General features: G+C 40.4%; 1 protein-coding gene across 6 annotated transcripts in view; it reads right to left on the minus strand.

Moving 5' to 3' along the window:
• Positions 1 to 22,049, minus strand: part of ARMC8 (armadillo repeat containing 8) — a 103,296-nt gene extending 81,247 nt beyond the window's left edge. For 3 of the 6 annotated variants that reach the window (XM_087430517.1, XM_087430509.1, XM_087430508.1), the window contains exon 1: positions 21,769 to 22,048. Coding sequence is in view for 5 of the 6 variants with exons in the window: in XM_087430509.1 (XP_087286635.1) it covers positions 21,769 to 21,813 (45 nt within the window). In the remaining variant the exon portion in view is untranslated. Of the gene's footprint in view, positions 1 to 21,768 lie in introns of all 6 variants that reach the window. The other 3 variants (XM_004419324.3, XM_087430512.1, XM_087430510.1) reach the window with 2 other exon arrangements.
• Between the last annotated feature and the right edge of the window lie 843 nt (positions 22,050 to 22,892).

Here is a 22,892-nt window from a genome sequence, read left to right on the forward strand (position 1 = left end):
CTAAAAACATAACTAGACAGTGGGACCTTTGTGGTGAGCCCTGCAAGCTTTACCAACAACTGGGCCATAAGTGTTAAGAAGCAAGCTAAGTTTCTTAATTAACTGTTAGATATCACCTACATATGAATAATAGACAGGAATGTTGTTCCTCTTCAGCAGCCACTAAAGGGAGAGAAAATCTGGTTCTCAGCAAGCAAAAAGGACAAGGACTTCATGGACAGTATACGAGGGGCAGTCTAGGTGCAAGAGGAAGATCCTCGGATTGATGCAGAGGATCTACACTCTAGGAGGCAGACATATGTAAAATATAAAAACCAAAATAAAGCAGCTGTCACACTTTCTGTGAGGGAAAAACAATTAAGAATTAGAGTGATTTATCAGGTCCAACAGGATTATCTAGTCTGAACTGGCTAGGGCTGGGCAGAAAGGGGAGAGAGCTGGAGCATAAAGAGCAAGGGCAGACACTTACCTCCTTGTATTCATGTTGTGGGGCTTGCTCCATTTATGTTATTTCTTGTAATACTTATTTTGGGGGGGTAATGCTTATTTTTTATATTTAATTTTCAATACTTAACATTATTTAAAACAAAGAACATACGTTTAAGAACCAGAGAAAAAGTACTGATGCCTGCTGTAATATGCTCATGTACTGCCACCATTAGCAATAAATTATTATACAGAGGAGGAAATACTTTACCAATCTATTCAGAACTCCTGATTAGAAAAGAGTTAATTGCCAAGACACAGTGCCAGCTTAAGCTTCTGAGTCATCAAAAACAACTCTGGAGAAAAACTGCATAAACTCTAATTTCTTGACAATATAGTCAATCCAAAATCAAAGCATATTTTCATATTACAAGCTTGCTACCAATATATCCTCATAGGCAACTCAAATACCCACAGTTAATGTGTACTCCATTTATAAAGAATAAACAATGGCAGCAAACAAGAAAAATTGATGAAAATTCTTATGCTCACAAGGGTACCATTAAAGTACCTAACAGGTACCAACAGGGTCTGGTTTCCTCAAAATAACAGAGTCACAGAGTTAGAAGGACTCGATAATTATCTGTCTCAATCCCTTGATTAACAAATGAGGGATGATCTTTACCCAGATTGTCAAATGTTAAGCAGGGATGCAAACCACTGTACAAATATTTCAAGAAATAACAGATGAAGAGCAAAACGCAGCGTAAAACTGAAAACAACACTCTTGTAATACAAGCAGATGAGTTTTGTCACTCCATTTGAGCACATGACTTTCCTGTCCTTCCAATATGGTAAATTCTTCTGAGCACCTCAGACCCTTAGCCTCTCTCTATCTAGGGACTGATCTTTGATTTCACTCTCTCTCTCCACACGCTCTTCCACAGGTCTACATCTCGTGCCTCTCAATGTGGTTTTAAAAAGGTACTTGGGTTTAAGACATGTATCTTAAACAATATAAATTTCGCCTATTAATAGCAACTTTCTTTACTGTTCTGTTCCTAGTTCATTCAATTTAACAAGCACTGAATACCTATTATACGCAAGGCACTGAGGAAGGCATTAAAGACCAAAAAAAAAATTCACTAAGTCACAGTGCCTGCCCACAGGAATTCATCTTCTATTGTAATTGTGTTTACATATTTATATTCCCTACTAGAATACAAAATAGAAGTTTACATTCATAAAGGCAGCACTGATGAGGGAGTTAATAAACTGAGAGAATCAGTGAAAGCTTCTTAGAGGAGCTGGTTTTGGAAAATGAATAAGAGTGCACAAGAATGGACAAGGAGGGGCCGGCCCAGTGGCACAAGCGGTTAAGTGCGTGCACTCCGCTGTAGCGGCCCGGGGTTCGCCGGTTCGGATCCCAGGCACGCACTGGCGCACCACTTGCTGGGCCATGCTGTGGCGGTGTCCCATATAAAGTAGAGGAAGATGGGCATGGATGTTAGCCCAGGGCCAGTCTTTCTCAGCAAAAAAAGGGAGGATTGGCAGATGTTAGCTCAGGGCCGATATTCCTCAAAAAAAAAAAAAAAAAAAGAATGGACAAGGAAACAATCAGTGTCATAATCATAGCCATAGGGCATGTGAAGCCAACACACACATACCACCAGCAAGTATACCAGTTGCTGGCCTGGAAAAGAAGGGAAGATAGAGAGGCGACCACAGAATGTAAAACACAAAAGGCTAACCAATAGGTGGCCCATGATTGGAGAGTTCAGACTGCCTCTTGGTCAAAGTTCTATGCCAGGTGCCAAAGAAGGTACAAGAGGATGTTAAGATAGAGCTTTGCATTTAAGGAGCTTACAATCTATAAGGAGGTCAGTCATGTACACAGAAAAATGATCCTCTGAGCTGCCTAGGTAGTAGCAAGCTGATACAGTCACTTATTCAATCTTATTTTACTCTGTGCTTTTGCCTAACATATTCATTTATGTTTCTGTCTGTAGGGGACAATTCTCATCATTTCACTGCTTTCCTTTGTAGATCAGGTCACTTCTCCCCTCTTAGCTCTCTTCTCTCTTCTTTCAAAAGGCAGCCTGGAAATCTAAGAACTTCAGAGAGAAGGCAATTGGTACAGATATTAAATAGGTTGGTCAGAGTAAGCTTCTCCAAGAAGGTGACACTTGAACAAAGACCTGAAGAAGGTGAAGGAGTAAGTCATGCAGCTATCTGGGGACAAAGCTTTTTAGGCAAAGAGAACTGCAAATGCAAAGGCTCTGAAATGGGAAGTGTCTGCTGTGATCCAACAACAGGAGGCCATTATAGCTGGAGCAGAATGAGCAAAGGAGAAAGCAGTAGGTGATGAGGTCAGAAGAGAGGGGCCAGATGGTAAACAGCCTTGTTGTCCAATACAATAGCCACTAGCCTTAGATGGCAATTGAGCATTTGAAATGTGGCTAGGAATTAAATTCAAAATTTTTAAACTTTAATTAAAATTTAAATTTAAAAACCAATACTGGATTCAGTTATTAGAAAACTTTTAAGAATGTTTAGAACCACTTGGGTATATAAATCTACTTTTTCAACTGTAAATTTTATAAAACCTAGATACCAATCAAGTATCTCCAGTCAAAATTTGGCATCCAAATTGTGCAAAATACACACCAGATTTTGAAGACTTGATATAAAAAAGTAAAATAATTTCATTGATAATTCCTTATATTGATTACATGTTGAAATAATATTTTGATATATTGGTTTAAATAAAATATATTAAAATTAATTTAATCTATTTTCTTTTTCATTTTACAGCATGGCTGCTAGAAAATTTAAAATTACATATGTGGCTTGCATTATTTTTCCACTGGACACTGCTGGAATAGAGCCTTCTGATCATTGTGAGGATTTTTATCTTTATGGCCTGAGTTGGAAAGCCATTAGAGTTTTGGAAAAACAGAGACATGACCTGACTTGTTTTAAAAGGATCACTCTGGTTGCAATTTTAGGAAGATACAAACGTGTGGAGGGGGCTAGAGGACAAAAGCAGGAGACTATGTAGGAGGCCATTTCAATAATCTGAAATGCTGTTATTTCAGACAGATGATAGTAGCCTGGACAAGAGCACGAGTTTTGGAGGTAGTACGACTTATTCAGATTCCAGATAAATGCAGAAATTGAAATGACTGTCAAATTGGATATGCTGTCAGACTAGATGTGGGGTGTGAAAGAAGGGAGGAGCCAAGTAAGGTTTTTGCCTGAGCACCTAGAAAGATTGAGTTGCCATTTAGTGAGATGAGGAAGATGGTGGGAGATGGAGGTTTGAGTGAGATCAAAAGTTCAGTTTGGGACATGTTAGGATTGAGAATTCTGTAGACATCCAAGTGAGAATGTCAAGTCGGCAGTTGGATATACAAGTCTAGAGTGTAGGAGAGAGTCGTGGGCTGAAGATGAAAATCAGGGAGTTGTCAGCATACAAACGGGATAAGTTCACTAAGGGAGTGACCACAGATAAAGCAGGGCCTGAAGACTAAACTCTGGAGCACTTGAACAAGCAGCCAGTGTGGTGGGAACTAATCCAAAAAGCCGAATGAGAGAATGTTTCAAGGAGAGAGTAATCAAACATGCCAAATACTACTGATGTGTACATAAGACGATGACTAAGACCTGACCGTTGGATTTAGGAATGTGGAGGCCATCAGTGATCTTGACCACAGCAGTACGGGCAGAGTGGTGGGGTCAAAGCCTGCTTGGAGAGGGTTTAAGAGAGAATAGGAAAAGAGGAATTAGAGAAAGGAAGCATAGACAACTCTTTCAAGGAGTTTCATTGTAAAGGGGAATGAGGAAATGGAGTAGTAGCTAGAGGGAGAAGTGGAGTCAGGAGAGCTTTTTTTCCTTTAAGATAGAATAAATTAGAGCATGCTTATTCATTGATGGAAATTTTTTTAAAAGAGAAGAAAAACATGCTGCATTGGGGCAAGGGGAGAAGTTCTGGAACAATGTTCATGAATAATTGAGGAGGAATGGGATTAACTGACGAAGTCGAACATGTAAAGAACAATAACCAGAGGGAATTAATTAGGTGGATATGTTAGTGAGAGCTTGTGGACATTCTCTCTGATTACGTCTATTTTTTGACAGTAAAAATGGCAGGGAGTGAGAGGGAGAGGTTGGTGGTTTGAAGAAAGAGGAGAAGGAATAAGACACTGAATCGGCCAGAAAAATGTACCAGCGCTGCCAGGCAGCACTAACTCTCTTGAGGTTCATGATTACGAATTTAAAGTGAGACCAGTCAGCATGGCTGTGTTTTTCTCCAGCTGCATTAAAATTTACAGAAGTATGCATGAATAAGATAGTTGGATTTAACCAGGGTTGGATTTCACCAGATAAGGATGACAAAGCTAGAGGAAGGGTCAGTTGAGTTGAGGGTATATGCAAGGTTGTGACTATAATGATGGACCTACTGAAGGCCAGTGGAAAAGTGGTAGGATTAACAGACTGTAGGTAACAGATGACTGAAGGATTGCTGGCAGTGGGGTAGTAGAAGGCGTGCCTTGGGAGGACAGAACGTGGTGACCAGGATGTTTGAAATTGAGATTATGGAGGGATTTCAGTTACTGGTAAAGCCTAAGTCTAGGAAATGACCATGGGAACAAGTACCTCAAGGTAGGACAGAGGCTATGATCACTGGGGAAGTCTGGAGTTTTCGAAAAATTGTCTATATAGATGATAAAATTTCCATAAGTTATCACTGAAGTAGTGCTATAAAAAGTGACCATGGGCTGGGAGCTAAAACCTTAAATAAATGAGGGGGAATGATCCAGGAAGTCTACAGATGACTGCAACAAGGTAGAGTCTGATGAGATTCAGAGCTGGAGTGTTTAGAGAAGAGAGAGAGAGGAGTCAGAAAAGAGCCCTGAGGAACAAGCTTCTATCTCCACCTCTCGGCCCAGTTATTTGAGGGATATGAGAGGGAAAAGAGCCATCAGCTGAGAAGACCGTAGGAGAAAGTTGGGAAAAGAGGGTCATCAGATGAAAAGCTCAGTTAGAGTCTAAACAAAAAGATGAAGGAAATGTTGAGAGAAGAGGCTGAGGATAAGAAAAGCTGAGTTAAAGGACTTTCAGAAAGTCCAGGAGAAAGGCAAGGGACCTGGATAGAAGAGTAAACGAACAGAGCTATATTTGGCTTGAGAAATGACCTGAGTCCTGGGCCCCTTGTGATAGCTAATGTAAGCAGAGATAAAGAGCTTAATCCCGATGACCTCAAGGGAAAGAGCAGGAGTGAGGTTGTGGCAATGCGGGAGGCAGAGGTGGAAAGAACTTGGGGGCTCTTCTTCATTCTTGCCGACAGTGTGGACACTGGGGAGGGACAGTTTGATCTGGGCACTTCTTATCTACTCCATAAATATGAGAAGCACTGGGGTTCCTCCTTCTCTCCTGCCCATAGAGGTAAGAAGGTTAGGAGGGTTTCCGTGGCCTCGCTCTCTCTTTAAAAGACCAATGCCCTTTTAAATTACTTTCTGTAGCTTCCAGTAGCTGAAAGGGATTGTACACACGGTGATTCCTCCGTCCTCTCAACTGAGAGAGTGAACGTGCCAAGCAGCCAGCTAAAGCTCAAGGTACAGTCTGTGCCCATGAAGGGGAGGAAAGCTAGCCAGGGTCAGACTACGATCTCCGCTTTTTGGCACAAGGCTTCAAACATATGACCTAGCAAGCCCTCAAAACCCAGCTCTGAACTCATTTTACAAATTCAAAGCTGCAATAAAGCCACCACAAATGTATACATTAAAAACCTGCTACAGTTTATGCTTAATAGCACCCCCCAAAAAAATTATGTGAAAAATGTACATAAATCCCTTCAGCAGAAAGTCTGTAGACCCCAAATTTGTGAATTAGAGAAGAGTTGAATCTACTGTGTGTACAAATGGGTACTGATTATTAAAAAAGGAAGAGAAGCTTGAAGCAAACTTCATCTTGCAGGAAAACAAAGACAGAAACAGGTAATGAGTTACATTCTGTTGTGAAGTATTATGTGGAAGCAATTTCCCTTTTATTAGGGTGACCATCTATGATAGGCAGCTTCTAAGATGGCCCCCAAAGATGCCCACCTCCTAGCATTCAAGCCCCATGCAACGTCTCCCTTGAGTGAAGACTGGACTTAGTGACTTGATTCTAGCAAACAGAATGCAGCAGAGGTGAAGGGATGTCATTTCAGAGTTCTCTCTCTCTCTCTCTCACTCTCTCTCTCTCTCTGTCAAAAGCCAGCTGCCATGCTGTGAGTTGCCCTATGAAGAGGCCCACCTGGCATGGAACTGAGGGATGCTGCTGGCCATGAGTCAGCAAGGAACTGAGGCCCTCAGTCCAAGAGCCCACATAGAACTAAATCCTGCCAATAACCATGTGAGTGAGCCTGGAAACTGATTATCCCCCAACTGTGTCTTCAGGTGAGACGTGTCTCCTGCTGACATCCTGACTGCAACCTCACAAGAGACATTGGGGCAGAGGCACCAGCTAAGCCACACCTGAATTTCTGATCTACAGAAACTGCGAGATAGTAAACACTGTTTTAAGCAGCTAAGTTTTAGGGTAATTGGTTATATAACAATATAATAGATAACTAATTAGATCTTCAAATTTATCATTCAAACCAGGATAATTTTAAGATTGAAAGAAGACACTATTAATAACTGTCACAGAATAATACACATAAACCAAGTACCGAATTCCATACATACTATGTTTTTTCCCTATACATACATACCTATGATAAAGTTTACTTTATAAATTAGGCACAATAATAGATTAACAAAAATAATAATAAAATAGAGCAATTAGAACAATATGTTGTTATAAAAGTTACTTTAGATCTTATCAACCTCAGCATATGATTATTTTTCTTTCCTTATTAAGTTGAGAACTTTCACCTTTTCACTTAAAGGAAGCACTTTATGGCTTCTCCTTGGCATATCCAAATTGCCAGCATCACTACTCTTGAGCTTTGGGGCCATCATTAAGTCAAATCAGAGTTACTTGAACACAAGCACAGTGATACTGTGACTGTCGTCTGATAACTGAGATGGCTACTAAGTGACTAAGGGGCGGGTAGTGTATACAGCATGGATATGCTGGACAAAGGGATGATTCACCTCCCAGGTGAGAGGGAGTGGGACAGCGTGGGATTTCATCACGCTACTCAGAATGGCGGGCAATTTAAAACTTATAAATTGTTTACTTCTGGAACTTTCCATTTAATATTTTTGGACCACAGCTGACCCCAGGTAACTGAAACCACAGAAAGCAAAACTGTGGATAAGGGTGGGACTACCATATACATAGGGTTCGGTACTACCCGCAGTTTCAGGTCCACTGGTGGTCATGGAATGTATCCCCCGAGGACAAGGGGAGACTACTATACAAAAGAAAAGAGGAAAAACTTAAGAGAAAGCTCAGAAAACTGGTCAGACATCCTGAAAGGGCAAACTAGAACAGTCTCTAACTGCCCTTCTGAACAAACTACCCATGACTGGGGTGAATTAAAACCCCTCCTTTTGGGCTGGCCCGGTGGCACAAGTGGTTAAGTGCGTGGGCTCCGCTGCGGTGGCCCGGGGTTCGCCGGTTCGGATCCCGGGCACGCACTGACACACTGCTTGTCGAGCCATGCTGTGACGGTGTCCCACATAAAGTGGAGGAAGATGGGGACGGATGTTAGCTCAGGGCCAGTCTTCCTCAGCAAAAAAAGAGGAGGAATGGCAGATGTTAGCACAGGGCTGATCTCCTCACAAACAAAACAAAACAAAAAAAAAAAACCACCTTTTGGGGAAAAAAAAATTCTTCAGGAAGGATTCTGAACACCGAATTACTAAGTGCTAGACTTGCCAAGAATGAGATTTAACTCAAAAATTAGGAGAACTAAATGTGTTCAATTGAAGTTTTGCAGTGAAACGATGAGTTTATTAGACAACAAAGAAGGACAGTTTAAGGGTTAGTAAGAAAAGGGCAAACTATTTCACTTATTTCATTAAAGTCATGCTCTATGTATATTTCATTAAAACAGAATGTTCTTTATTTCTAACACACTCAGGCATTGTGTTAGAAAGAAGAAATCATTTGCATTGGAAGACTTGGGTTTGAGTCCCAGTTCTGCCACTTACTAGCTTTGTGACTTTGGGCAAAAATAAAAATTTGACTCTCTCTTCAATTATAAAATGGTGATATTACCACATAGCTCAGCATGTGGATCAAATGAGATAACATACAGAAAAACCCTTGTAAACTGTAAAAGTACTGTACAAATACTGATTTCAGGGAAATTCTATTTTTGTACAAAAAAGATAATTGCTTTAACAAGTGTACTAATGTTCCTCTTCGTTATTCATATTCATGGTTAAAACCTAATTATTCAAAGATACTTTCCCTCACCTAATAGCAGCTTTCTCTCAGAGCAAGCTAAGTACTTAGCAAGAAATAAATATGCATTTGAGGGATGAACTTAAAAATCTAACTTTCATTACTAGAGATTTTTAAAGCTGCTACAAGATGTATAAAGTAATAATTTGTGCAGTTTTTATCACTAATTTCAGATGTTATCAGGGACTCACAGAATATAAGATCACGGTTTACAATACCAATGTATAGTTCAAGGAATAATCAATTGATAGTGTTCTCTCTCCCATACAACCAACCCAGAAAGGAAAGGCAGAAAGATAATATTTTTATGATACCTGACACTTGTTTAGTATGTTACAGTTTACAAAGCATTTTCATATCTATTTTCTCATTTAAATTCATGTGCTCTTTAGAAATTAAAATATTACAGTTCTCAATGGGGAATTCTGACCCCTAAGAAATGAATGTTTAAACTCGTATTGCCAATCAAAATTTAATATGTCGATTATTCCACAAACTACTAGGAACTTCAAGATAAAATTGCTCACAACGTTCATCATTCAGCATTGTCAGGGAAAATCTTGGTTTTGGGGAGAGAGGAAAGAAGCACAACCAAAAAAATTGGATGTTTGAACTTTATAAAGATTTAGTTTAAAACCTATTTCAGGCTGAAATTCAACAGATGAATATCTTTAATTTACCAGGTATTATTCTAGGTGCTGGTAACAGAGAGATAAGATAGAGTCCCTTACCCTCTAGGCGTTCACAGCACAGAAAGGAAACAGATATGGAAGTAAGTTACAAGTATAACTTGTAACACATGATAAGTGTAACTATGAAAGTGGATACAAGATAAAAAGAAAGTTGGAGATACCATTAACTGAAGTACCGAAGTTAGGAGTGGAATGAGCCACGATGTCTAAACAGTGAGGATGATTAATTTGGAAGACTAGTATTAATTTGCAGGGGGAAAAAGGGAGAAAAAAAAAGACAAGGATTCTAGGTGGAGAGCACAGCAAACGTAAAAGAAAGTTTTGAAGCAATGTGGTGTGTTTGAGAAATGCAATTTAGTATTATAACGATACAGTATACACTTGTGAATACAAAACAAGCTGAAGTTGTACTCAATTCAGTCAGTCAACAAATAATTTAAACAGCTATGCAGGCACAGTTCTAGGCAATGAACAAAGACCCCCTTTCTTCAAAAAGAAATAAAAGCTTATCTTAGCAAAGCTTACATTTCAGCAAGGGGAGAAAGATAAAAAGCAATAAACATAATATATAAGTGATACAGAATATTGGGGGGCTATACATGCTATGGAGGGAAATGTTAAACAGCACATTTTATTTCCATGTCCTTATACTATATTCTATCACAAGCTAGGGGTACAGAGAAGTACAGAAGAGCAATGGGGAGGTACACTAGGATACACACACCATTCAGAAAATCTCGTGCTCTCAGCATCTCAGCAGTTCTAAATAGGGACAGCACTACTCCCTAAGATACGTTTTATAAATCCATGGAAGAATTATCTTCCATGGGCAAGGACTAAGGATGCTAGATGTTCTGCAATGCATGGAACGACAGGCTCACATCCCAAAAGACTTTCCACTATGCAGTCACATGGGCAAGAAATCCATTTTTAATTATCTGAGTCTAGAATCTAACTCCATTTTACATATAAACAGAAACTATGTTTTGAATCATTTTACTACACAATTTTCCGAGAATGTAACTTTCACATGAATAAAGAAAAGGTTGTACTTTGTCTTATTAGGATCTTTACCAAAAGTTGTTCATTTCAAAAAGTCACATATACCACTTATTGTATTTAAGTAACCATTCCATCATACCTATATCAGTCTGTAGTGAAGCAGTCACATTCATAGCCAAACTATGGACATTTGCAAATATCTCGCTACTTTACTTTATCTTTCTAGTACAGTAGTATCTGAGTATGTATTCCTTAAATGATATACATTAGTTTCCTGCTCTGTCTTCCTTAATACAGCTGGGACATTATGCCAACTCTTAAAGTTACATTTGAGGATAGTTAACTTACCTATGATTTTCACTTCAGGATAGCCAAGGAGGCGCTACAAAATATGTTTTAAGATGAGAGTGTTAAGTCTAGTAGACTTGGGAACCACTAACTGAAACAGCTACCGCTCAGCCAGCTGGGAGCCCCAGAATCTCTTCCTCATTCCCAAAACTATTTGAAATCAAAATTTGGTTTTCTGATGCCTCCAAAACTTTCAGTCCAAAAAAAAAAGATACTGTTTTGTCACTCTGACAATTTTCTGAAATGCCAAATGCCAAATAAGTGTACTGCTTAATCAGTCACAAATTCCCATTCTTCATTTTAAAGCTCAGGGACACTTGATGTGTTTGCACTTGTCCCTAGGGAGATTAGGGCTGCCACAATCCAGAACATCAGAAACCAATACTTTGAAATCAGCATTTTACTAAATTGTGCCTTAATTTTAAGTGATATGTTTCTCCCTTTGTTCTGGCTGTGTTATGGTGAGATAAACTCACAGAATCCTAAATACTGCCTCACTGCTGCTTGAAGAGTTCCGGTGATACACAGTATTTCTCTGCCAGAGAGTTTATTTCACTTAGATTAAACAAACTGCTAGACAATTCTTTCTTAATTTTGAGGGAAAAAAAATCTGCCTCCCTCTGGAACAATACAAAAAGGATAATATCATCAACAAAGACTAACCTTTTCCTTACAGACAGCTATCATGAGCTTCCTACGTAGTATTCCAAAATTCCCACTTGCCTCCAAAAGGAAGAAAAATTAAAATAAAAAGCCCAAATACTACTTAAAACCCAAGATTTTGGGGGATTTTTTTCTTTTACTTTTTGTATTCTGGTAAACTTCTGGCTCCATTAGAACTCAATCAGATTCTCATTCAATTCTTTCAAACCCTTTATACCTTAACATAGTATTTTTGCTACTACTTTTATCCTTAAATTTTTTTTATCATGGGATTCATTCTTTGGCGTTTGTAGAGGTTCACAGCATCCTCCCTCCCCAGATTAATCAAAGGCCTGCTTTTCTGCAGCCTCTAGCAACTTTAGAAAGTTTATAAAATGGCACTTCACAGTTTGGCTGAAGCCCATCAGTGCAGAATGTAACATGACAACTGAGATTGTCATATAATAGGATATAATACGCTTTAGGATATAATATGCTTTAATTTCACAAACACAATCATGAAATACTTCAATATATAATTTTTTTTTAAATTTTTTGTTTATTGCAGTAACTGGTTTATAACATTGTAAAAATTTCAGGTGTACATCATTGTACTTCTATTTCTGCATAGATTACATCACGTTCACCACCAAAATACTAATTACAACCCATCACCACACATATGTACCCAATTATCCCTTTCACCCTCCTCCCTCCCCCCTTCCCCTCTGGTAACCACCAATCCAATCTCTGTCCCTATGTGTTTTTTTAACTTGATCTACTTGGATAAGAGGCAATTCTGACCTCTCAATAAAGACTGAAAATCAGACTTTACATGTTAAGAGAACATATTTTAAAATAAACAGTAAATAAATCAGTGCTTATAAAGTTTGAAAATAAAATTCTAAAATGTAAGACTGTGCACACATTTTTTAAAATTTAGGTGTTTGGAAATCTGACTCTGACATTTTATATAACAGCATATAACAGTGGGCAAGTCAGCCTCTTTGGTTCTCAATTTTCCCCAATAAAAAAATGACAAGGATGAACTAAAGCTTATCTGCAAGTTTTTTCCAGGCAAAGATTTCACAATTTTACACAAAGGGGGATTTTTTTTCATGATAGAAAAACCAGGGCACAGTTAAAGGGAATATGAAGAGTAATCTTCACTTTTTCTGTGGTGAGTTTGTTTTTTGGGGTTTTTTTTTTGCTCAGGAAGATTCGTCCTGAGCTAACATCCATTGCCAATCTTCCTCTTTTTTTGCTTGAGGAAGATTAGCCCTGAGCTAACATCTCTGCCAATCTTCCTCTATTTTGTATGTGGGTTGCCGCCACAGCATGGCTCATGAGTGGAGTAGGTCTGTGCCCGGGGTCTGAACCTGTGAACTTGAGCCGCCAAAGCGGAGCACATGGAAATTTAACCACTCGGCCCCGGGGTTGGCCCCTGTAGTGAGTTTTTAATGTAATAACATATTATTATAGCCCTTGTATAATGTCAACAATTGCTATTAACATGCTTTGGTAGTCACAAGAACTGGAAGTAATTTAGCATGCATGCTTCTTTCTAATCAAGTACTGCAATGTTTATCCTTTTAAAGTATGGTACAAATCACAAAGAGCTATTTGGGTCTAAATGATCTTTAAGGTTCCTTCTCACTATTAAATTCTATTTGTTTTCTCTTCAATGTGGACGGGAATATCTGAGGACTGAGGGCCAAGAAGAGATCCCTCCAGAAAGAATAAATGAACTAAGTAAGGACCTGTGGTACAAAACAGCATATTCTGGAAGTCCAAGGGAGCAAGAACCATCTCTAGGGCATAGGAGCGACAACGGTTGTGAGGAGTTTAGGAAAGACTGAGATATTGTCTGGGTTGGCGAGGTTCATTTAGATGCCTCCCAAGATGACAAGACAGCCCAGGAAATCCACTAGGATGCATTCAAATGCCTACTTCCCAATCCTGACATAACAGAGTGAGGCTATTCAGACACAGGTATGGTGTTGTCCTGGGCCATAAGAATAGTTTAAATTATTATTCACAACTGCAATCATGAATTGTAAGATTGTAATGACTTAGAGATCCTGGGTACCATCTTTCATGGTACACCTCATAAGTGGTATTGTCCAGACAGGCTAGCTGCCTCCTCATTAAAAAAGGCCTTATTTGCTTCAGATTCTTAGAGGCAGTCAACACCCTTGCCTCGGAGCTATCCATGGTGCTTGACTCAGACTCAGCCCATCCCCAGCAATTGGTGCATTAGCCAGCTTTCCTATTACAGCACCACTCAGGGTCTGTCTGACCCATCATCCACGTTGTGGCCTGCGACAAGCATGCCACTATCATGCGCCACGTGTGATCTCTGTCTATTCCACTTTGTCTGTGCCCAGACCCACAAGTGCCTTACTCTGTCCTAGCTTGGATCTCTACCTAACCTAGGTCTGCCTCCCAGGCCTGCTACACCATCTGCTACACAAAGGTCCTTCTGTAGATATGGTACACCTTATGGAAGATCACTGGCATACTCTGGGCAAAAGACTATGATTCTTCAGAGCCAAGTCCCCCACATGACATCTTACATGAGTTTTAAAATCTTATTGGTATAATTTTTACCATTTCAAAATGATTTTAAATGACTTTTAAATTTTGCTATACATATTTTTGTGACTTTGGGATGAGTAAAGAATAGCAATTGTTAACTCAAGATTAATGTGTTGGTTTTGGGGAATCCATGAACCCCCTGAAATTATGTGATTCTTTAGGCAGATGCATATTTTTCTGGGGAAGAGGGTGTTGAGACTCTTCTCCTTAAAAGCTTAAAAATCACTGATCAATATGCTGATGACTCCCAAATAATGATCATCACCCAGGGTTAAGCACTAGACCTTTTTATGTATGGTGTAATAAATATATTTGGTCTTTGTCCCAGTTCCTGGCACAGTGCTCCTAAAACCCTTGGCATTTCCTGAGTGATATGAGTGTCTTTGGTTATTCATAAGGAGCCCCTTCTGAGCACACTGGAGTTTACGCTAATGAATGATTAGGCTGGGGGGAGGGGGCCTAAAAATTCTAGCCTCAGGATGGGACTGGTTACCAGAAAGACCAAGTGATTAGAGCGTTGGAACTTTCAGGCCCACTCACCAACCTCTGGGAAGTGGGTAGAGCCGGGGGTTGGAGACTAAAGCTCTATAATAATTCTTAAATAAAATTTGAGGAGCTTCCAGGTTGGTGAATGCATCCATGTGCCAGGAGGGTGGCACACCCCAGTTCTGCAGGGACATAAGTTTCTGCACTTGGGACCCTTCCAGATCTTGCCCTATGTTCCTCTTCATCTGGCTGTTCACCTGTGTCCTTTACGTCCCAAGTGGGGGCAGTCTTGTTAGGACTGAGCCCTTAATCTGTGAGATCTTACACTATCTCCAGGTAGATTGTGTCGAATTGAGTTAAATTGTAAGACACCCAGCTGGTGTCCACAGAGAACTGGAGACTTGCTTGCTGGTGTAGAAAACACTCCAGAATATCCAACTGCCTATTGGACACCTGTATATGGAGGTCCAGAAAACACTTCAAACTCAACATGTCCAAAATGAAACCCATTTTTCCTCCTCACTCCCCTAACATGTTCCTCTCCTAATCTTCACCATCTCAGTAGATGATACCACCTAGTTGTAAAGGTAAAAATCTTATGAATCATGCTTAATCATGATCATGACTTTCCCTTTCCTCATTCCCCTTATCCAATCAGTCACCACTTACAACTTTCTGAAAGCCTAATAAGTTCTTAAAACACTCCTGAAGCAAAAGAATCATATGTTCTACAATTATTTTCCAGGTGGTAAAGACCTCCAAATATTAATAGATCCTAGAGGCTGGAAACTCTTCCCACCGGACCACAACTTTTCATTTTTAATAGAAAGCATAACACTGTCTCATCATTCCCCCTGCCCCAATAACTGTATTATAAATTTACTAGAGAATGTAGCTAACTCTTTATTCTTCTGATTTTATGGAATGAGGTCAAAACAGTTTTCCTTTATCAAAATGACAAGTGGGGGCTGCTTCTGCAAAACAGCTCTTATTTGGAATACTTTTCATTTCTATCTAAACAGTCCCAGGGATCACAGCACCACCGCTCAGTGAAGGCAGCTGTTCTCCAATCTCCAGAAAATGACAGGAATTTTCCTTTGTCAATAATTCCATATCTTTACCCAGAAGCCAACATGACAGATGGCACTGAAAAACAACTGCCAAATCAGAAATCAAAAAGATACAAGTCAAAATCACTGAAACTCCTGGCCCCTAGCACTATTTTAAAATGCATAATGAGAACCGGAGGAGATAGGAAGGTTAGATCTCCAAGTGAAATCAGAAGACCCCATAGGAAGGTGTTTCTAATTCTTGGTAAGCTTAAAAGACTTCTTGAGCACTTATTGTCTGAATTCAGATGGCAATCTTTCCTTAAAGAGACAGCAAGATGTCCGGAAACATGCAATGAGCATCTCCCATTCTTCACACATTGCCAGTGAAGATTAGGAAGTTCGAACTGATTAATTTTTTTTAGGACCACCTCCTGACACACCGTGTGCTTATTGCTCTTTTGTAGAGTAAACTAATGGCAAACTTTAAAATAGGCCGACCAGATTTTACTTTGCATTTATTACTAAAAACCGAGAGAAACCAAATTCATGCTTATAGGATTAGTTGGGCTTAACTTCACAGAAAATTTTTTTCTAACTATTGTCAGTTGTCCATGTAAAAGAACAAATCAATACGCAGCTTACAGCCAACAAAATGCTTATAACCATCAAGGACAGAACAAAATCAAGAAATATCCAGATTTCAAATACCCTACACAGTTCTAATAGCCACTTGTCAAAAAGGCATAATGGCACTGAGAAAAGATTGCAAAGAAGGCAATTAAAATTAACAAGTGCCTTAGCTGTCTATATCAGCCTACAATGTGATTCAAAAACATTTTATTACCTTGTCTCTCTCAAATCATTACAAAGTGACCAAAGTAAAATGCAATCATCCTCTTAACAGGGTTTTCACAACACACAAATTTTCATTTTGATTAAGCACAATTATCAATTTTTAAAAAATAGGTCATGCTTTTGATGTTATGTCTAAGAATTCTTCACCAAGCCCAAGGTTCTGCAGATTTTCTCTTGTTTTTTCTAAAGGTTTTACTTTTTTTACAATTTAATCTATGATCTATTTTGAATTAATTTTTGTATAAGATGTGAAGTTGAGATCAAAGTTCATTTTTTTTTTTTTTGATGAGGAAGATTGGCCCTGAGCTAACATCCCTTGCCAATCCTCCTCTTTTTGTGAGGAAGATTAGCCCTCAGCTAACATCCATACCCATCTTCCTCTATTTTGTATATGGGACACCACCATAGCATGGCTTGATAAGCGGTGCATAGGTCAGCGTGCAGAATTCAAACCTGCAAACCCCGGCTGGCCGAAGCGGAGTGTGCGCACTTAACCCCCATGCCACCGGCCAGCCCCTAAAGTGCATTTTTTAACCTATGGTTAAGAGGATGACAAGATAAGCTACAGGCTGGGAGAAAATATTTGCAAAGCACCTAGCTGACAAAAGACTCATATCTAGAATATATAAAGAGCTTTCAAAACTCAACAGTTAAAAAACAACAGTCCAACTAGAAAGTGGGCAAAAGGACATGAAATATTTCACTAAAATATTTCATTCATATTTCAATAAAATATGGATGGTAAATAAGTAATGAAAATATTTTTGACATTACTAACCCTTATGGAAATGCAAATTAATACCACAATGAGATATCACTACACATCTATTAGAATGGCTAAAATAAAAAATAATGATAATATTAAATGCTGGTGAGGGTAAAGAGAAACTGGATCTTTCATATATTACTGGTGGGAATGTAAAATGGTATGGCCACTTCAGAAAAGTTTGTCAGTTTCTTTAAGAACAAATCATACATTTACCATAAACCTAGCAATTACACTCCTGGGTATTCGTCTCAGAGATAAGAAAAGTTATGTCCACAAAAAAAACTATACATGATCATTCATAACAGGCTGTAATACGCGAAAAACTGTAAACAACCAAAATGTCTAATAGGTGAATAGTTAAACAGTGGTACCTCCATACCATGGAATACTACTTAGCAATAAAAAGGAACCAAATATTGATACAGCAACTTGGATGGCTCTCAAGGGCATTATATTGAGTGACAAATGCCAATCTCAAAAGGTCACATACTGTATGACTCCATTTACATAACATTATAGAAAATGACAAAATTATAGAGATGTAGAAGAGATTAGTGGTCGCCAGGGGTTAGAGACAGTACTGGAGGGGGAGTAGGTAGGTGTGATTATAAAGAGGTGGCATGAAGGTGATCTTTGTGGTAACAGACTAGTTCTGTATCTTGACTGTGGTGCTGGTTACACAAATACCTACAGAGATAAAATGATACAGAACCATACCCATACTTATACCAATCAATTTCCTGGTTTTGATATTGTACTATAGTTATATAAAATGTAACCAATGGGGGGATCTGGGTGAACTGTACACTGGGATCTCTCTGTACTATCTTTGCAACTTCCCGTGAATCTATAATTATTCCAAAATAAAAAGTTTTAAAAAATGCAATCACTGTAAAATCATTCAAAAGTTTGGGAAACATGGGAAAATTTATAAAGTTGTTGAAAGGGTGACATAACACTAAGTGCAAACCAAAGAGGGATGGGGTGATCATCGTGGAGCCTAGAAAGACAGGAGAGATTGTCCAACTCCCCAAAATAGATAGTTCAAGCATTTGTACACTGTGACTAAGACACAGTGCTATAAATATTAGTGAGATTAAGAAGAAGAGAAGGGCAAGCACTTACCTCTGAATTAATTTACTCTCTAAAAAAATAAGACAGAATAATTATTAAAGGCCTCAGGACCTCTGCAAATGCAGTTCCCTTTGCCTGCAATGCTCTTCTGTTTTTCTAGTTCGTTCTTACTCTCATCCATGAATTCTCAGATCATTGTCACTTCTTCAGGGAAATCCTCACTAGCTCTCCTCATCACTCCATATTACATCACATTCCCATTACGTGCTCGTACAGTACCCTACATTTTTCATTCATAACACTAATCACCATTCAGAAACAAAGAACTGTGTGAAGATTTAATACCTATTTCCCCCACTAGACTAAAATCTCCAAAAGGGCAGAGACAGGTCTGTGTAGTTCACCACTGTATTTCCAAACCCAATGCTAGTCCTGGCAAATGACAGAAGCTCAAAATAATCCATACAAAGCTAAAATTTATATGTACAAACGAGCTGGCAGACAGTAAGAGTTACTGGGGTTTGGAAGAACCCAAGAGCACTTCAACTTGAGAAAGCCAGTTTATATGGGATAGAAGGTTCAGGCAAAGGATAAAGAATCTTACATCAAAAGCCAAATATGAATGTCAGTCTTCTGGTAATGGGAACCCACTAAAAAAGGAAGCTGTGTGTCCAATGTGTTCTACAGAAAAATTAATGTGGAGAATGGACTTGAATTGAGAGGGTAAGACACCAGATGCAGTAAAAACAATTGCAAGGACACTCTAGTACTGCAGGCACAAAATGATAAGGTCCTGAATGAGAGGGTGGCTATGGGAACAGACAGATGTGAGAAACGTTAAGAATGAAGAGCCAACAGAACTTCAAGACTGATTAGATATAGGGTCATGAAAGGGGCAAGAGTCAAAGATGATTCAAGAGGTTTAACAGTGAGTGATCAGTGAAAGTCAGTACCTTTAACAAAATGGGAAGTCATGAGTAAGTCTTTCCTTTAAGAGAAGGAATGTGCTTTGTTGGAAGAGATGGGTAACATTCACACAATTGAAGATGTGAGATTAGATGGAGAAAAGCCAAGGCTGGCAAGGTACATGTGTGAGTTGATCATAGTTAAGGTTATAAGAGTGAATGAGATCTCTGAGGGGGGAGAAGGTATAAAGAGCCTCGAAGGGAAATCCTTTAAAACCATTTGATTTGTCCCTTGCTTGAATTATGTTTATCAAGCTGTGATAAACATTCAGACTGTGAGCTCCCTGAGGACATATCTGATCTTATACTTGCATTCCCTAAAGTATACGTTACAAGGTGTTGTACACAACTGGTGCAAACTAAGTAACCTATTAAAGGAATCGATTACTTTCAAAATAATTTCTGATTAATATTTCCTGTTCCACCTGCACTTTGTATTTCAAAAAGTGGTGCTGTGGGTAGTACTTTGACAGGTACAGGCTTCACTTTAAATTAGTATAATCAATGAATTTAAACAGTTTGAATCATTTATCCAAAGCTCTGATTTCCCAAGGCTCTAGGACTGAAGAACTGACAGAGCAGACGTGGGCACTGTGAAAATTTAAAAAAAAAAAGGGCTGGCCCAGTGGCTTAGCGGTTAAGTGTGCACGCTCCGCTGCTGGCGGCTCGGGTTCGGATCCCGGGCGCGCGCCGACGCACCGCTTCTCTGGCCATGCTGAGGCCACGTCCCACATACAGCAACTAGAGGGATGTGCAACTATGACACACAACTATCTACTGGGGCTTTGGGGGAAAAAATAAACAAATAAAATTATAAAAAAAAAAAAAAAGCCCCCAAGGAGACTAAAGCTAAAACAAATCCCCACTAAAAGTAAGAAATACTTTAGTTTTTGAATGAAACTAAACAGGAAATACTATTTACTGAGGGAGTATAACAAATGAAAATTTTAATTGTATGCACTGGTTGACTGTACAGAAAGTAAAGAAGCTTCAGGTGAAATGAAGGATAAACGAGATAATTAAAGGGAGCCAAGAACAGTCGAGGCATAGTTTTAAAAAAAATAAACATAATGAGGGAAAAGTCATTGGCCTGCTCTCCCACAAAACTTGCCTGGGTATTACAGTCAGCTGTGGGGTAATGGGCTAATCTGATTCAACACTTAGGTGAACAGTATTTCCCCATTTGCAGTTTAGAATAAGAAAAAGAACTGCTAAAATGGATCAGGGGACAAGTTTGTTGACAGCCTCCCAAAATTAAATTATCAAAGTTGCAGTATGCCACAATGCTCTAACCCCGAATCATAAGAAAACGTCCTACATGCTTCCAGATAGTTGTGTTCGTGGAAGAAGTCAGGGAAGAGAAAAGAAACCAAGGGGAGTCACATTCTAGGAACCTGACAAGCTATCTATAATCCAACTGCCCTCTCAATATCAGACTGACTTCCACAGCAAGTCTAAAAGATGGTCAACCAGTCTTTGCCTGCTTGTTTCCAACAACAGCAAATAGATCATTGGTAAACTGACCATTCTCGGAGTTGGACAGCTCTAATTTGTTGCAAAACCCTTGGAAGTTATCTCCCAGTAACTTTCACCCCGGTCCTGGTTCTCTAAAGAGCAACATAGTGAAAGGTGGAAGTCGTTTTTATTTTCTTTAATTTAAAAACAAAACACAAACAATAACAAAAAAACCTAGATATTACTTCCCGGCATGTCAATACGTTCCCTTCTTTCAATAATAGGAAAATCTGATCTTTTTTCCCAACGTTTGACGCTCCTTTAAAGAAAAAAAGAATGCCAGGCACAAGTTCCTTTAGACTCAGAGCTGCGACCTCCAGAGCAGACAGGAGAAAAGGGGCTTAAATAACTACATACACCCGGAGACGTTGCAGCTGATATGAAATCCCCGTTGCCAAGAAGCTAGCAGCTCCTGCCAAGTCCAGCCCGTACCCGGGTGCTGGGACGCGACAGAAGCCGCACAGACCTGGCCTGGCAGCGGCGAGGCTGTGGGGGCTAAGGAACCCGCACCTCTTCTTGCCAAAGCCGCGGGGGGCCAAGTGGGCGCTCCCTCCCGGGCCAGCGGCCAGCCCGGCGCCTCACAGGGCACAGCGCTCGGCCCCGAAAAAGAGGCAGCGCTAAGACGAAGGCTCAGTGAAGCGCCTGGCAGGGCTCAAGCCGCGCCGCCGGGCCAGCTGCCCGGACGCCAACCACCCCGCCCGCCGGATGCCGTCCTGAGAACCGGCACCAGTGGGAGCTCCCGGAGTTGGAGACGTCTCTGGCTCGGCCGGGATCCCGTCCGTCCCGCCCGCCCGCCCACCCTCTCTCCCTCCCCGGCCCAAAGCTGAGCCGGAAGCCACCCCGAGGGGTGGTGCCCAGGAGGTACGCCGCGTTTGGGTGAATGCTGCGGGCCGGGCCGGAGCTCCCGGGCGGGCAGGCGGCTGCGGCGGGTCACTCACCGAGAGGACGCTCATGCGGATTGGGGTCTCCAACAGGCACGCCATCTTGAGCCTTCCCACCGGCTGCAGCCGGCGCCGGCGCGGGGGCCGGCACTTTCGACAGCGAACTGCTGGGCCAACGACAGACACCTCTGCAGAAAGTCAGGCGGGTAGACGAGAAGAGACCACCTCTAGACACCGGTGAAGTACGGGCAGGGCCCGCAGAAAGGAGCAAAGGGAAACCGCACCAGGGGCCGCCTTACGAAACGTCCTCTCAGAAACAGCAGCTACTCTCAGCCCGGGTTAGAGGTGGGAGCGGGCAGAGTTTCCGCATGCGCAAAGAAGATCTGCCGGCCCCACCTGCCGCTCGCGGTGGGCGGAGCCTCGGGGGCGGAGTCTCGCTCCGACGCTACGAGTTCCACAGATTGATTCATTGCAATTTATGTTAGTGTATTCATGTTCCGAAAAACTAGTATGTGGAGTAACATACATAATTTGAAGTTCACTCTCACATTCAGTACCTCACTCCTTTGCATCGAAAACCTAGCATCGTTATTATCTCCATTTTAGAGATGGAGAAACTGGGATCTCAGAACCAGATCTTCTGCCGCCAATAAGAGGGTTTCACGATCCAACGCTGAAGTGTGACCTGCTTCAGCATTATCTGCCCGACTCATTTATTGTGGTGTAGTGTTAAGAATAGACACTCAAGAGCCAGAACGCTTGGTTTAATCCTTGCTACTTCACTTATCAGCTGCATTACCTCCAGCAAGTTCTTGAACCTCCTTACGCTTCAGTTTTCTCTTCTGTAAAATAAGGGTTATGAGGGTGGAGAACGTAAAGCTCTTAGAACATGCCTGGAACGTAGAAGGCGTTATATATGTGGTAGCATTTCTCCAGCCTCTGAGTCAAGCAGAAAAAAATGGGGGCAAATATCTGAATAATCCACACTAAAACGCCCTGATAAATGAAGCCATATAAAATATGCTTCTAATTATATTTTCTGATTGATTAATTCAGTTATCCCACTCCATTTTTGTGTGTGTATGTGGACAAAACTGCCCTGGACGTGGCTGGACAGGGTTCACTTTCGTGCTGCTCTCAACCAGGAAGGATTTTCACAGGATTGTCGCAATGAGCCTATT

Source organism: Ceratotherium simum, chromosome 5 (assembly GCF_057802395.1).
Source record: "Ceratotherium simum simum isolate JZ-2026a chromosome 5, ASM5780239v1, whole genome shotgun sequence".
Classification (NCBI taxonomy): domain Eukaryota; kingdom Metazoa; phylum Chordata; class Mammalia; order Perissodactyla; family Rhinocerotidae; genus Ceratotherium; species Ceratotherium simum.